General features: G+C 41.7%; 1 protein-coding gene across 1 annotated transcript in view; it reads right to left on the reverse strand.

Annotated features, from left to right (window-relative positions):
* Positions 1–2,194: 2,194 nt before the first annotated feature.
* asic4b (acid-sensing (proton-gated) ion channel family member 4b) overlaps positions 2,195–15,178 on the reverse strand; it is a 50,881-nt gene continuing 37,897 nt past the window's right edge. Inside the window, exons 3-10 of the mRNA XM_016563378.1 lie at positions 8,934–9,061; positions 8,523–8,676; positions 8,187–8,240; positions 6,352–6,505; positions 5,719–5,810; positions 2,806–2,885; positions 2,514–2,693; positions 2,195–2,425 (exon numbers count right to left, since the gene is read on the reverse strand). Of these exons, the coding sequence (XP_016418864.1) occupies positions 2,324–2,425; positions 2,514–2,693; positions 2,806–2,885; positions 5,719–5,810; positions 6,352–6,505; positions 8,187–8,240; positions 8,523–8,676; positions 8,934–9,061 (944 nt within the window). The 3' untranslated portion in view covers positions 2,195–2,323. The remainder of the gene's footprint in view (positions 2,426–2,513; positions 2,694–2,805; positions 2,886–5,718; positions 5,811–6,351; positions 6,506–8,186; positions 8,241–8,522; positions 8,677–8,933; positions 9,062–15,178) is intronic.

Genomic DNA, 15,178 nt, shown 5'->3' on the forward strand with positions numbered 1-15,178 from the left:
CTATGCAACCAACAAACAAATGAACACAAAAATTTTTGTTGTTGTTGTTTTGCGCATAAACCACATATTTAAGAATATTTATAATGTTTGGTTTACTTTTTCCTTCCATATTTTTTCTTTTTACATAAAGATCTTTGAGAGCAGAGTACCAGGTGTTGGGCTCTGTGGAACTGACATGCTATAATGAGATTATAGCGTTAGTGCATCACACTGCAGATGTTTACAGTGTGCGCCGTTCTGCTGCTAACAGAAATGGTTACAGATGAAGAGCTTAAGAGGCTCTAATTCTATTTGTTGAAAGTATGTCAATGTAGGGGACAGTACATTTTCATAATTATTATTATTATGTGATCACAACCTATTTGCTCACATCTTGGATTACAGTCATTATCATACCCATGAGATATTTTGTTAAAAAAACAACAACTTTTTATTCACCAAATACTTCCACAGTAATTTCCATGATTTCATATGACATTTCTACCCTTGAATGTCCACTGTTATTGAGCCACCAGACTTTGACAAGTTCATGCAAAGTGGTGTTGATTAAACATAATAGGTGTTTGTGTTTTAGTATTAGGCCCACTAGATGGCAGTAAAAGCAGATTTTTTTTTTCTCCTTGAAATACTGTCCTCATGTACAAGGTTAATTGTGGAAATTCTGCATATTCAATCAGAAGGCTCTGGCTTGTGACCAGTCTCCAATACATTATTCAAGACATGAAATTATAAAAAAGAAGAAGAAGAAGAAGAACTCATGGTGGTTTTAAGGTTATACTCGGACAGTTTTGTTTCATCTGTAGTCAGTATTACTGTGTTCTATAGTCCTTTCAAACTGATTTATTATTATTATTATTATTATTTAGATTTATGACCAGACGGAAATGATGGATATTCAGCAAAATGTTACTACAAATTGAAATGTGTTTGTATTTGAATGTGCTTGTATTTGAATACAAAATAAATATCACCTCTACATTTGTATATACATATAAAGAATATTAGTTGTGTTTTTATTTTATTTTATTTATTTATTTTTTACTAGAGATGATTTCAGCAAACAGTGTGCTCTAGTGTGGTGTTTTCCATGTTTCATACACTGTAAAAAAAATTCTGTAAAATTTACGGTAAAAAAACGGCAGCTGTGGTTGCCGGAATTTTACCGTAAAAAATATGGTAGCAACATTTTAGGTTTTATGGTTTTAACTTAAATTTACAGTTAAATACCGTAATTTCATTAACTGATATAATGTTAATATACCAACCTATTGAAGTACTGAAATCTGTTTTGTACCTTTGTAATACACTGATAACCACCAAATGCAGGTGGTGATGAGAAAGTCACATGATGAACCAAAGCCCATCACAAGCAGCTTTTAAATACTAACATATATAGAAGGTGCACAGTATCATTCACACAAACACTGAACTTTCCAAGTAACATGGTTTCATGGTAACACACGTGAAACTGAAATAATGCAATAAAAATTAATTTAACAACATTAGGTGTAACACACAACCCTAATATACCAAACTGATAAGAAAAAACTAAGAAGAAACAGTTATTTCAACAAAAAAACATCAAATTTGAAATGTAAAATACAGTTTTTCACCGTATATAGTAGGGAAATTTACCGTTTACCATTTAACAGGTTTTTACTGTAGCATTTTTACAGTCTTTTACCGTTAAATTCACGGTCATTTTTTACAGTGTAGAGACAGACTGTTTCATTATAAGGTCTACAGCACAATGGAGAAGTTACATAAGACTGAAAAAGAACGTAACACCTACTCACAGAGAAACGAGTGGTATATTTTAGCTGTTCTTCTACTGAGAAGTCTCATTATGTTATTAAGAAATGTGAAAAGGTGAAATGGCGCAAGCACTGTACATTACCATAGGAAGAACCTTTTTTCTGCACTAAGCAACAGCTGTATGGTTGGTTCATCTCTTATAACTTTCACTTAGTACATATTTGTCCTGTCAAATAGGTAATTTATGTGAAATGCAACATTCTGACCGAATCTGATCCTTTCAGGTCCTTTCTTCTTTGAAATCTATGATAGGTCCATCCAGATGGAAAAAAATCAACAAAAGCACATGTGAAACACATTTCTTCATCTGGTATTGACTTGAACAATGAGAACAGTGACGGTGTGACTGGTTTGAGCCGGTTTCACATGAGGTCCTGGATTAGGCTTTGGCTCTAGCTTTTATAAGTGGAAAAAATGAAATTTGTATTTCAGTGTACAGGGTCCAGTCAGGATCCCAATTTCAAGTTCAGTGATATGAAAAATAAATACAGAGAAGAAGAGATGTCCCTTAACAAGCAAAGTCCTGCTGTACGACTGCTTGTGCATTGTGATGATTTGGTAATATTGAAGTTGGATGTGCACTGTGCGGTTGAGCCACTTCATTAGCTGCCTGTTGACAAACGAATCGCATGATGCGGATCATCAGTTATTAGGTGCAATGCATATAAGCAAAAAATCACTATGTTTCTCTGACTCACCTTGACTTTGACTTCTTCAAATCGGACTGTAGCTATAGTTCCGGCTGCCAGCTGAGCTTTCAGGTTCTGTTCTCGCAGGTTCTTTGTTCTCTGGATCTGCTCTTGGATCAAGTTCCGTTGGTTCTGTTGTTTCTGACTCTTTTTTTGTTTCAGGAGTTGCTTGATTTTGTATTTGACCACCTACAGAGATAAAGATTAAAAGCAGACTGAAAGGACAAGAGATAGTGTGTATTATGATAGTGTGTTTGTGTGAATGTCATAGGACTGTCCTTTCGCAATGAACTGAAGATACCTCATAGATATAGTCAAGTAGTTCCAGTATAGTAAGAATACTGGCCCCAATGAAGAGCCCCATCTGTCCACCAATATCTCCTGAAAATGGAAACCAAATAATGATGAGATAAACAAATGAAGTATTTTCTTCTGTATTAATCATCTAATATTTGTAAAATATTTATTTGTAATCAGGGTTTAAAATTAATTTCTTTTAATACTCATCAGCCAATCTGGCTACTAAATGTTTAGGGATAGTGCTCCCAAAAATGAAAATTCTCTCATTAATTACCTTCATGTCATTCCAAACCCATAAGACCTTCGTTCATCTTCGAAACACAAATTAAGATATTTTTTATGAAATCCGAGAACTTTCTGACCCCGCAGACAGCAACGCAACTGAAACATTCAAGGCCCAGAAAGGTCGTAAGGACATCGTTAAAAATAGTCCATGTGACATCAGTGGTTCAACCGTAGTGTTATGAAGCTACAAGAATACTTTTTGTCCACAAAGAAAACAAAAATTATTAAAGCTGCTACCAGCATTGAAAGGGCCCTCGCACCCAGGCTCACCGCCAACCTGTGGCTTTAGGGAAACAGCGAACAGTGGGCAATATGCATTTAAAGTGGTAAATATAGGAGGAATATGTCAAAGTCATTTATATCTGCCAAACTTCCTGCTGCCAGCTGGTGGCGCTATGACTATATCTGGATATTGGCATGTAGATGTCTTCAAGCTAGGACTTTGATCAAACATATGAAGTTTGGTGCAGATTGAACATGGTGTGTTTGAGTAAAACATGACATATCCTGTTGCCAACAGGTGGCGCTATGATAATAACTGTATTTTGGCTTTTAGATGTCTTCAAACCAGGACTCTTACCAAACATGTGAAGTTTAGTGCAGATTGGACATGTATTTTTACGTTAGTGTAAAACAAATCATTTCCTGTTGCCAACAGGTGGCACTATTATTATCACATAATATTGGCTTTTAGATGTGTTCAGGCCACAACTTTTTCAAACGTGTGAAGTTTGGGGCAGATCGGACCTTGTATGGCTGAGTTACAACAACTTCTATTCCCATGGCGAAACATCGAACTTTGTCAGGCCGCCAAGGGCAACACCCTTTAACGAAAACTCAAGATCTTTGCAATTTAACATTACAGGTGGCGATATGACTATAACTGAATATGGGCATTGACATGGGTTCAGGACAGGACTCTAGTCAAACATGTGAAGTTTGGGGCAGATCGGACATTGTCTGCCTGAATTCTATTGCGAAACATCGAAATCTGTCAGGCCGCCACGGATACGCCCTTCAACAAAAACTCAATATCTTTGCAATGTAACGCCACAAAGGGCTTTAGATTACACTGACCAAATTTGGTGTTGATTTGTTTAAATCTCTAGGTGGAGTTAGTTTAAATACAATGCCTGAAAATGGCAAAAGCGGCACAAAACCTGCAGAGAAAATTCAAAATATCAGACTTCCTGTTGGGTTTCGGACTTCATACCAGGGGACTTTTTCTAGGTATTGGTGTGTTACATGTGTCTACCGAATTTCGTACATGTATGTGAAACATAGCTCGAGGGGCACTTCGTTGAAATTTTATGGGTGGCGCTATTGAGCCATTTTGCCACACCCACTTCTGAAACCCATATCAGATGTAAATTTTCGCCACTTCTGACGCATGTGCAAAGTTTCATGAATTTTCAAGCATGTTTAGATCCTCAAAAATGCGATTCATTTTGGAGAAGAAGAAGAAGAAACAGCCATTCCAATAGGGTCCTCGCACCATCGGTGCTCGGCCGGCCCTAATGACTTTATTCAACAATTTCTTCTCATCCATGTTAGTCTTCGATGCATGTTCACAAGAGTATCACGACGCATGCATGTTCTTTTCTCTGATCTCGTAGCTTCATAAAATTACGGTTGAACCACTGATGTCACATGGACTATTTTACTACCTTTCTGGGCCTTGAACATTTCAGTTGCGTTGCTGTCTATGGAGGGCCAGAAAGCTCTTGGGTTTCATCAAAAATATCTTAATTTGTGTTCCGAAGATGAACATCTTGAAAGATGAAGGTCTTACGGCAAGAGGGGGAGTAATTAATGAAAGAATTTTCATTCTTGGGTGAACTAACCCTTTATGTTACCGGCTATTAAGAACTTCTATTAGCCAAAACAGCACAGAATCAGAAATAAACGAGATTATCAAAATCACGGCTCAGATTTAAATGTATTTTATTATATTTATCATCAGTTCAATAATATGAACAGCGTACTGAACTCAGCATATTGAAGCTAGTCCTCCTATGACATCCATTAAAAAATGCCAAGTGTTTTCACTCCTAATACATGTGATAATGAAAATTATGGCCCAAAATATAATGTCAAGATGACAAAACTATAACCCAATGTATAGTTTTATGAAGATAAAATTAGCAAAAAAAAAAAAAAAGGGGCTTCAACGTCTGTACAATGCTGCACAAAATGTTGGACATGTGGCATTTATTGGACCTCTTGTCTCCAAGTACAACCTATACATTCTTAATTAGTATGAATTTCTTTCTGAATGTTAAAGGGATAATTCACCTTCAGTTGCTGGTCCCCATTGACTTCCATATAGTATGGAAAAAGAAAACATTATGCAAGTCAATGGGGATCAGCAACTGGAGGTAAACTATCCCTTTAACAACACTGGACCCTTTTGACTTTCATTGTTTGAACAAAAACATGAGACAATAGTGTGAAAAGCCTCTTCTCTTTTGTTAATCAAAGTGAATCAAACAGGTTTAAAATTACACAATTTTCATTTCTGGGTGAACTATCCCTTTAATAATCTTTGAGAAGGTGGACATGTCACACTTCTGATGACCATAACAGTTGCAGTACAGATGTTTATAGTGTGTGGGGATTGTAAACCTACCTAACAGGCCAGCGATGTCATACGCTTTCTTCTGTTCTATTGTCTCATAGTTAAGGGCCTCAAAGAAAATATCCAAGATGAGAAAGTTGTCTCTGCACAATGAAAAGTTTAATAAAAATGTTTAATTCCCTGCAGGGAATAACAGTATGGAAATGAGCCCATTATTTTTTGTATTAAGGAAAGAAAAGGATTAGCACCAAAAATGGTTAAAAAATAATAATTAGTAGAAACCACAGAATGTCATTATAGAGCAGTCTATTAAAATAGTTTTTTTTCTATTATTGAGCCAATGAATGGAAGACCACAATTACGTTTTTCATCCCATTATATAACTGACAGAAACGAGCCTCAGTTTGGACAATATAAAATCCTGCTATAGTTATTAGAAAAGGCTGATAGAATTTGTGAGAGAAGCATGTTTTGCAAAAATAGATAAATAAATAATAAATAAAAAATGCTGTGCAGGTATCCTTGCAGAAGCACATTTAGCTTCCAATGGAAAAACTGCAGGGTTTGTTTCCTCTCTGGTCTGTCTGAGGGTATAAACTATAATGTTCAAATATGTTCAGCAGCAGAATGAAAACTACCCCATGAGACTGTGTGTATGTGTGGCCGTTTATGCATTAGACTTACCTGATGTATTCCTCCGATTTCTGGTATTTGCGAGAAAGGTAGCGAGCAGAGCCCCTGCTGGGGATTTTAACCATAGAGAGCTCTTTTACATACCGAGTGAAATTACAGGGTGTCTCGCAGGGGCATGAGTCACCTGTGCTCTTCTGGAGTAAAGCTGCAAAAGAAGTGTAAAAGGAAATATTGATGAATTATATTTGCCGAGGACAGGAACTGCAATAAATGGTGTTGTTGTTATCATCAATAATCAAGCTCTCAGTGTTGTTCAATAGTTTAAAATACAATAGGGAGCTTTTAAAACCTCAGTTACTTCAAATCAGCAGAGTTGTGAATAATCACTGTTTAAATATCATTATTATTGACTGATTATTCATTATTTACCAGGGGTGTGAAAAGTACAGATACTATGTCAAAAATTGTACTCAGTTAATTAAGTATTCAAAAGTAAAAAAATAAAAAATGTTCTTATCTTTAAATTGAGTTTAAATTGAGAAACGATGTACAGATTTTTCTTTTTCAATTTTAGTATTTTTATGAAGAAAAGCTCCATCAAACTCCATAAAGAAATGTCAAAAATCATTATTTTCTTATTGTTCTGACAACTGTATGTAAAACTCACAGCAGGTGTTAAACTAAAACCAATATCCTGAAACCTGTCACTATATATTTTCAGTTAAATTTTTACAGTGGTTTGACATTTGAATATAATGATTTTAGATGAATAATCAATACTATTCTTAAATCATATTCACACTTGACTCAATTTCATCTACATCAATGGCTATTATAAAAACACATTGCTATAGTTCAAAGCCTATGTCTGAAAGGACCAGTTCACTGACAAAAATGTAGCATTTGTCATCAGTTATCCTCCTTGTCTTTCAAAACCACATTTGGATAAAGAAATACAAATTTTTTGTTTTTAAATAAATGGCAAACGTTTTAAGGATGTGACTTATGTACCTTTAAGTCAACAGGAATTTATAATGAAGAAAAAGTATTATTTCTACCTTGTAAATGTAACTGAGTAAAAGTCTGAGTATTTTGATTTTAACAGAACTCAAATAGAGTACAGATAGTAGTGAAGTACACCGAAAAATATATTGAAAAATGTCTCAGTGTTGTTTATATATATATATATATATATATATATATATATATATACACTTGACTCAATTTCATCTACATCAATGGCTATTATAAAAACACATTGCTATAGTTCAAAGCCTACGTCTGAAAGGACTAGTTCACTGACAAAAATGTAGCATTTGTCATCAGTTATCCTCCTTGTCTTTCAAAACCACATTTGGATAAAGAAATAATTTTTTTTTATTTTTAAATAAATGGCAAACGTTTTAAGGATGTGACTTATGTACCTTTAAGCCAACAGGAATTTATAATGAAGAAAAAGTATTATTTCTACCTTGTAAATGTAACTGAGTAAAAGTCTGAGTATTTTGATTTTAACAGAACTCAAATAGAGTACAGATAGTAGTGAAGTACACCGAAAAATATATTGAAAAATGTCTCAGTGTTGTTTATATATATATATATATATATATATATATATATATATAGTATATATATACTGAAAGTCAAAATGTTACAGCGTTAATTTGGACCCCACTGACTTTCAAAGTTTGTAAAAAAAAACAGTTTTTCAAACTATCTTCCACAGAAGAAGGAAAATCATACAAATTACAGGTTTATAACAACATGAAGGTGGGTACATAATGACAGATTTTAAATTTTGGGGTGAATTATCCCTTTAAACTTTACAATTATTTGAGATGATCAGTCAGCATTGTGTGTTTAAGATGTGTCTGTGATGATCTTACCTAAAGCCTTGTCAACACACTTGATTTTACTGGGTGTGCAGATATCAGCATTGCCTGTAGAGAGATATTTGATGTGTAAAAAATTTACCCAACACATCAGTAAGAGAGCTTGTAGATTGTTTACAGAAGTCTGCTCCATTAAGGTTTCTAAGAAAGCCACTGACTCGACAGTGAAACAAGGAATGCTGTGATGCAGCTGCCAATCTGTCAGCAGCTTAAAGAACAATTTTACAGATGAGCTGTGTGGTGGCGTGACAAGTACCAACACGGCATATTTGTTCTTACTGATATAGACAGTTTTTATGACAACTCTCCCACTCATACTACAGCACGCACCTGGCATATGTACCATCCTGCAGTTGCACTCTCTCTGCACCTGTGTGCTCTCACAGTGCAGTCTGCAAGCGCTGACGCTGTAGGTGTCGTATCCTGGGATCACAGGGTCAGATGAAGCCCGACAGTTTCCCCACGGCTGTGGCAGGCATGTTAGCTAGAGAAACAGTAGACATTTAGAGAAAAAGTCTGTGTGTCTCTGCTTCTTTTTCTGCCTGAGTGCACCCTATGGCTGTGAAATACTTAGCACATGCAGTCTCAATTAAAAAATACCCCAGTCAGCCCTGAAATCTTTTTGACTTTTTGTAAATTAGTTCCTAATTTAAAATATCTGGAATTCAAGAGTTTAGAACAGCTTGCTGTTACATTCAGACCTTAAAAGTTTTTTGGTGGTTTTACCCCAGTTAAACCTACCCTCTGTTCCTGACAGGAAACAAATGTCTGGAATCCTGGAGAGACCCCAAAGCCCAGCTGGTGGATGTACGGGGGTTCATTCTGACTATGAATCTGAACCCGAATACCTGCTTCCAGTGTCGTCTCATCTGAAAATGGACAGATTGTATGGGTAAAAAAAATCTGACAGATGTTCTATTTGTTTGCACTTTTGAAGATGAATGGATGTAAATCTGTCTGAGTATATATATATATATATATATATATACACATATATATACACATATACTGTATATATATCCCTATCGATACTTCACTTGTACTGCGTCTGCTAAGACGCAATGGGGAAAAGTCAATTTTTTCCTTAACTGAAGCCTTTTTTCAATAATGCAGTATAACTGCATGGCCATTGGTTCGTGCAGTTACTTAAAAACGAACCAATGGCTCGGCAGCGACCTCTCTCTGCTCAGCTGATCCGCTGCCTTCAGCGTCGTAGCAGCAGTGGTCCCGCTTCCCCTGCCACCATCCAGTGATGATTCTAAAAGAGCATTCTAAAAGAGCAAATCGGCGTTGTTTCAAATGCAGCGCCGTTATTGCAGCACGTGCAGGTCCCCCCTGCATGCTGATGATGGTCACAGTGAGTGCGTTTCCTGCTTGGGGAAATCCCACGTGGAAACCCCTCGCGCCATTGCGTTTTCTTCCTCCCAGGAACCTGTGAGGAAAAAGCAGCGGGGCAGAGGACTTCAGCGCTCGGATGCTAGCGAGCTCACGTCAGCTCAGGTCCCGCGTGCCTCGCTCTCTCCACACAGAGAGGCATCCCCCGTCGTCTTTACTCAACCTGACCAGCGTCCCTCCGCCAGCGCGAGCGACCTGGTCTCGTTCAGTGGGAGTGACGACGAGCTGCCATTGGCAGCCTCGGACGCAGAGGAGCTGTCGGACTCGGTTACCGCCCCCACCCCCTTGCCATCGTCCGAGCCCAGCGCCGCCTAAGTCTGGATGGATGCTGAACTTTTCCGCATCCTCTCGAAAGCGGTCGAAGAGCTGGGATTAGAGTGGTCTCCGGCGGAGGAGCCCACTCGCTGCCGTCTGGATGAATGGTTCCTGCCGGGGCGCCGTCAGGCCCCTCGCCAGCGTTACTCTCCGTTCTTCCCGGAGGTCCACGAAGAGCTTTCCAGGTTGTGGCGTGCCCCCTACTGGGCACGCCTCCATACTTCCGCTTCATCCGCCCTCACTTTGGTAGATGGCACTGAAGGGGTACGAGAAGCTGCCTCCCCTGGACGAGTCAGTGACCGCGCATCTCTGCCCGCCCACTGCCATCGGCTGGAAGGCAAAGGCCACCCATCCATCCAAGCCGTGTAGGACTACTTCAGCTCTTGCTGGATGTGCCTACTCCTCTGCTGGACAGGCGCTCCATTCCATGGCGGTCCTTCAGGTCTTTCAGGGAAACTCCTTTCCTGCATGGACGAGTCTGGCCCAGACCCCGCGACGCTCAGGGAGAAGAAGCGTGATGGACCAGGCCTTGCGCGCCACTAAGACCACAGCTCAGGCAATTGGGAGATCTATGGCCAGCCTAGTGGTGCTTCAGTGCCACTTAAGGCTCACCTTGACAGAAATCAAGGACACGGACAAAGTCCCCTTCCTTGACGCCCCAATCTCCCCCACTGGCCTATTTGGACCTGCGGCTAAGGGTTTCGTGGAACGCTTTACAGAGGCGCAGAAGTTGTCCCAGGCCATGCGACACTTCCTGCTGTTACATCCCGACTCGGGAAAAATAAATAAATAAGGGAACTGAGTCCAAAAGTATCATTCTAAGCCAAAAGCATTTATTCAGTCTAGGGGTTACAGATAGGAATAAAGAATGAATTATAGCAAATAAATGAATAATAAACAGAAAAAAGATTTAAAGAAAGATAATGGCAAAGGGGTCCAGCTGTCCAGCAGAGCTCAAAGGCAGGATGTTAACAAAAGAAGCAGCCTCCTCCCAAACAAGGATGGGACTCTTAAATACCTAGTCCTCCAATTAAGAACAGGTGGATCCTTAGCTGGCAACCTATAGAAACAAAGAAAACAACAGCAAAACAGAACCAAAAACAGCCATAACACTGCCAAAGCACTCCAGCTCTGCAGCTGCCTCTAGTCGCTCTAAGCCTATGCCGACTCAGCAGCCTGCGAAGCCTGCACCTGCTGCTGCCGTCCCGAGGGCGCCGAGGGAGTTCCCGTTCAGCCAGACGCTACCCCTTCCTGAAGCGCCAGGGACCCCAGCCCAAGCTAGCGTTGGACCCCATGCCACAGGCGTCATCCTGATCTGCAGGACAGGAAGAGGGGGGAGCCAAGTCTCGCTACAGCTGGACCACCCCCCAAGCGGCCTCTCTTAAGCCTCCTATCACCCCGTTCAGTTTGGGGTGCAGAAGGCAATGTGTCTGTTGCGATTTCTGGGCACGTTCAAGCGCCCAAGCAACCATCCGCTGTTATCGTGGACAAAATAAAGCACAAACATTTTCAAAAAGAGAGCAAATTTCCTCTTCCATTTCTCATGAGTGCCCTGTCCCCGTGCAGTGACCAGCCACTCGAACTAATCCAGCCCCTTGCCACACGGGCCGAGACCTGACAGGCCATCCCTGGAGTGTCAGAATGGGTTTTGGGGATAATAAAACGAGGTTATTCACTTCAATTCGCTCAAAGACCCCCGCGTTTCAGTGGCATGGTTCCTACCTCGGTTCAGAGCAATGACGCACACGTTCTGCACTCTGAGGTGATGAATCTGCTGGCAAAAGGAGCCATTGAGACGGTTCTTCCAGCTCCGAGCGAGTCAGGCTTCTACAGCCGTTACTTCCTCGTCCCCAAAAAGGATGGCGGCCTCCGGCCCATCTTTGATCTCAGACGCCTGAACCGCGCCCTCATGGACAGGCCGTTCAGGATGACTACGCTGAAGCAGATCCTCTCACAAATTCACACAGGGGACTGGTTCTTTTCTCTGGATCTGAAAGACGCTTACTTTCACATCCAGATTGCCCCCATCACAGGCGATTCTTGAGATTCACCTTCGAGGGAGTGGCTTATCAATATACAGTCCTTCCCTTCGGACTGTCTCTGGCTCCCTGTACTTTTACAAAGTGGATTTACGAATCCGCATTCTCAACTACCTCGATGACTGGCTCATTTTGGCCCAGTCAGAGACAGAATTGCTATCTCACAGGACCCTCCTCCTCAGCCACTTAGAGCGTTGTATGCGGCCCCTTCAGCGCTGGCTGAAACCGTGGGTTCCATCCCATGCGCGGCATCACGGATGCCTACGTATCACGGTGGACCAGGCCTGAGTAACAGCCCTAGCCCCTTGGAAGGACTCTCAGTGGATGGAACAGGGCGTGGCCCTGGGAATGGTTTGCAGAAGGACAGTTGTCTCTACAGATGCTTCCAACAGGGGTTGGGGAGCTCTGTGTGACAGCAAACCGAATTTCGGCCATTGGTCGAAAGCAGAGGAAGGGCTTCACATTAACTGCCTGGAAATGCTAGCAGTGTGTCGGGCCTGTCAGTTCTTCCTGCCAGACCTGAAGGGACACCACGTTCTGGTCCGCTCGGACAGCATGTCTGTGATGTCCTACATAAATCGCCAGGGAGGACTCTCCTCGAAGCGCCTCTTCATCCTGGTATAGCGCCTCCTGGAATGGGTTCAGCTCAACTTGCGTTCGCTGAGAGCAGGGCATATACCGGGCAGATTGAACTGAGGAGCAGACATGCTATCACAGAGCAAGGTCCCCTCAGAGGAGTGAATGCTCCATCTGCAGATGGTTCAGAAAATCTGGGAGATCTTTGGCAAGGCAGAGGTAGACCTCTTCACCTCAGAAGACAACTCTCACTGCCCAATTTATTATTCGAAGGACAGGGACGCTTTGGCCCACGACTGACCCAACCTCCTCCTTTACGCATTTCCCCCGATCGCCCTGATCCCACAGGTAATCAGGCGAGTCAGAGAACAAGAACACAAGGTTCTCCTGGTGGCCCCCCTCTGGAAGAACCAGCATTGGTTTTCAGAGCTGATTCAGCTGCTCGTAGCAGCCCCTTGGCCCATTCCCCTGAGGCAGGATCTCCTTTCTCAGGCGAACAGGACAATATGGCACCCCCAGCCCGAGCTGTGGGCTCTGCCCTTTTGGCCGCTCGATGGGAGCCTGTAAACCTCCCAGAGCGTGTGTTAAACACTATTTTGGAGGGTAGAGCTATGTCTACAAGACGCCTCTACGCCCATAAGTGGTCTGTTTTCTCCACCTGGGGCCTAAACCGCGGAGAGGACCGTCTACCTTTGACTTATCAGTGGTATTGTCCTTCCTACAAGAGCTGCTGGATAAAGGGCGCTCCCCATCCACGCTCAAGGTCTATGTAGCAGCTATAGCAGCTTCCCATGCTCCTATAGCGGGCCAATCGGTGGGCAGGAACAACTTAGTTGTCCGTTTCTTGAGGGGGGCCAGGAGGCTGAATCCGCCTCACTGTCCCTACATGGGATCTGCCCACTGTTCTGATGGCCCTGAAGGGCCCTCCCTTTGAGCCGCTACAATCTGCTAACCTTAACTGGGCCTCGCCGTCCACATTTGCTAGGTTTTACAACCTGGACGTCCCTGCCTTGCAGGCTAGGGTACTTTCTGCTTAAGTGGGCACACACTTGCTTTATGCAGAACCAGCTCTGAGCAAGAGTTTTGGCCGTAACACACTCAAACTCGCCAGGTCTGCTTACTTGTGCGCTCTCGGCCCTTGGAGTGCCGAGGCTGTACGAATCCTCTGGAACGATCAACCAGGCCGGGCATGACCTCTGTGAGTTTAGCCCGTTTTCGCCTTGGAGATGTATTGTTTTACTTCCCTCTGGGCCCCGGCTGCTTAAGGCAAGTTATATATGTAGTCATTCCTCTGCCATAGCACAGCGTGATTGTACTGGTTCCCATAGCGTCTTAGCAGACACAGTACGAGTGAAGTATCGATAGGGAACGTACTCGGTTACTAACGTAACCTCGGTTCCCTGAGATATGGGAATGAGTACTGCGCAGCTAGCCGTGCTATGTAGCTGCACGACTCAGTCATCGCTTCAGTCGAACTAACCTGAGGATCCTGTGGCGAAACTCCCGCTTATATAGCCAGATGGCCCCACCCATTCTGGTGGGCTCCTCCTTCATTGCCATTGGTTCGTTTTTAAGTTACTGCATGAACCAATGGCTGTGCAGTTACACTGCATTATTGAAAAAAGTCTTCAGGTAAGGAGAAAAAAGGACTTTTTCCCATAGTGTCTTAGCAGACGCAGTACTCATTCCCGTATCTTAGGGAACTGAGGTTATGTTAGTAATCGAATACATTTTCTGTTTTTCTGCATAAATTGGCCATACAATTTTATTTGATTTTCACCAAAGTCACAAATATCAACACTATAACACAATATTTCTAAGCTGATAAAACATAAACAATCATCATCTTTCATGTCATTATTGAGCACACTCATTAAACTTACATAGTGATGGTGGAAAAAGTAAGTAAAACACTAGGCTTCTGGTGTCACTAAATGCCAACTGCAGTCGGATGTTAGCAAACCAGAAGTCCAATCAATGAAATGAGAATAAAGGTGTGGTTTAGAGCTGAACTGACCCAACCAGTGTCAGATTACTATTCACAAGTAGCATTATCTGATGTGAGATATGCCTCAGAAGACCTATGATCAAGAGTTGTTGATATGCATGTTGCTGGAAAGGGTTACAGAGTAATCTCAAAGACTTTAGATATTCATCAGTCCACAGTTAGACAAACTGTCTATGGAAATGATATGGTACTGTGGCTACTCTCCATAGAAGTGGCATAGGCATAACGCAGAATGCTCAATGAGGTGAAAAAGAACCCTAGAGTAACAGCTAAAGACTTGAAGGATTCATTGAAGCTGGTTAACATCTCCGTTCATGAGTCAACCAGACGTAAAATATTGAACAGGCATGGTATCCATGAAAGGACACCACGAAGGAAGCCATTGCAGCATGCCTAAAGTTTGCCAAAGACCACCTTGACACTCCACAACACTACTGAGAAAATGTCTTGTGGACAAATAGAATTGCTTGGGAAGAACATGCAGCGCTATTTATGATGTAAAAAGAAAACAGCGTACTGTACCAACATGAAAGCATCATCCCAAAAGTGAAGTAGGGTGGAGGAAGCATCATGATTTGGGGCTGCTTTGCTGCCTCTGGACCTGGACCGCTTGCCATTGTAGAGGGGAAAATGAATTCCTCTCCGTTCATGAG

Source organism: Sinocyclocheilus rhinocerous, unplaced genomic scaffold (genome assembly GCF_001515625.1).
Source record: "Sinocyclocheilus rhinocerous isolate Xijiao unplaced genomic scaffold, SAMN03320098_v1.1 scaffold349, whole genome shotgun sequence".
Lineage (NCBI taxonomy): Eukaryota > Metazoa > Chordata > Actinopteri > Cypriniformes > Cyprinidae > Sinocyclocheilus > Sinocyclocheilus rhinocerous.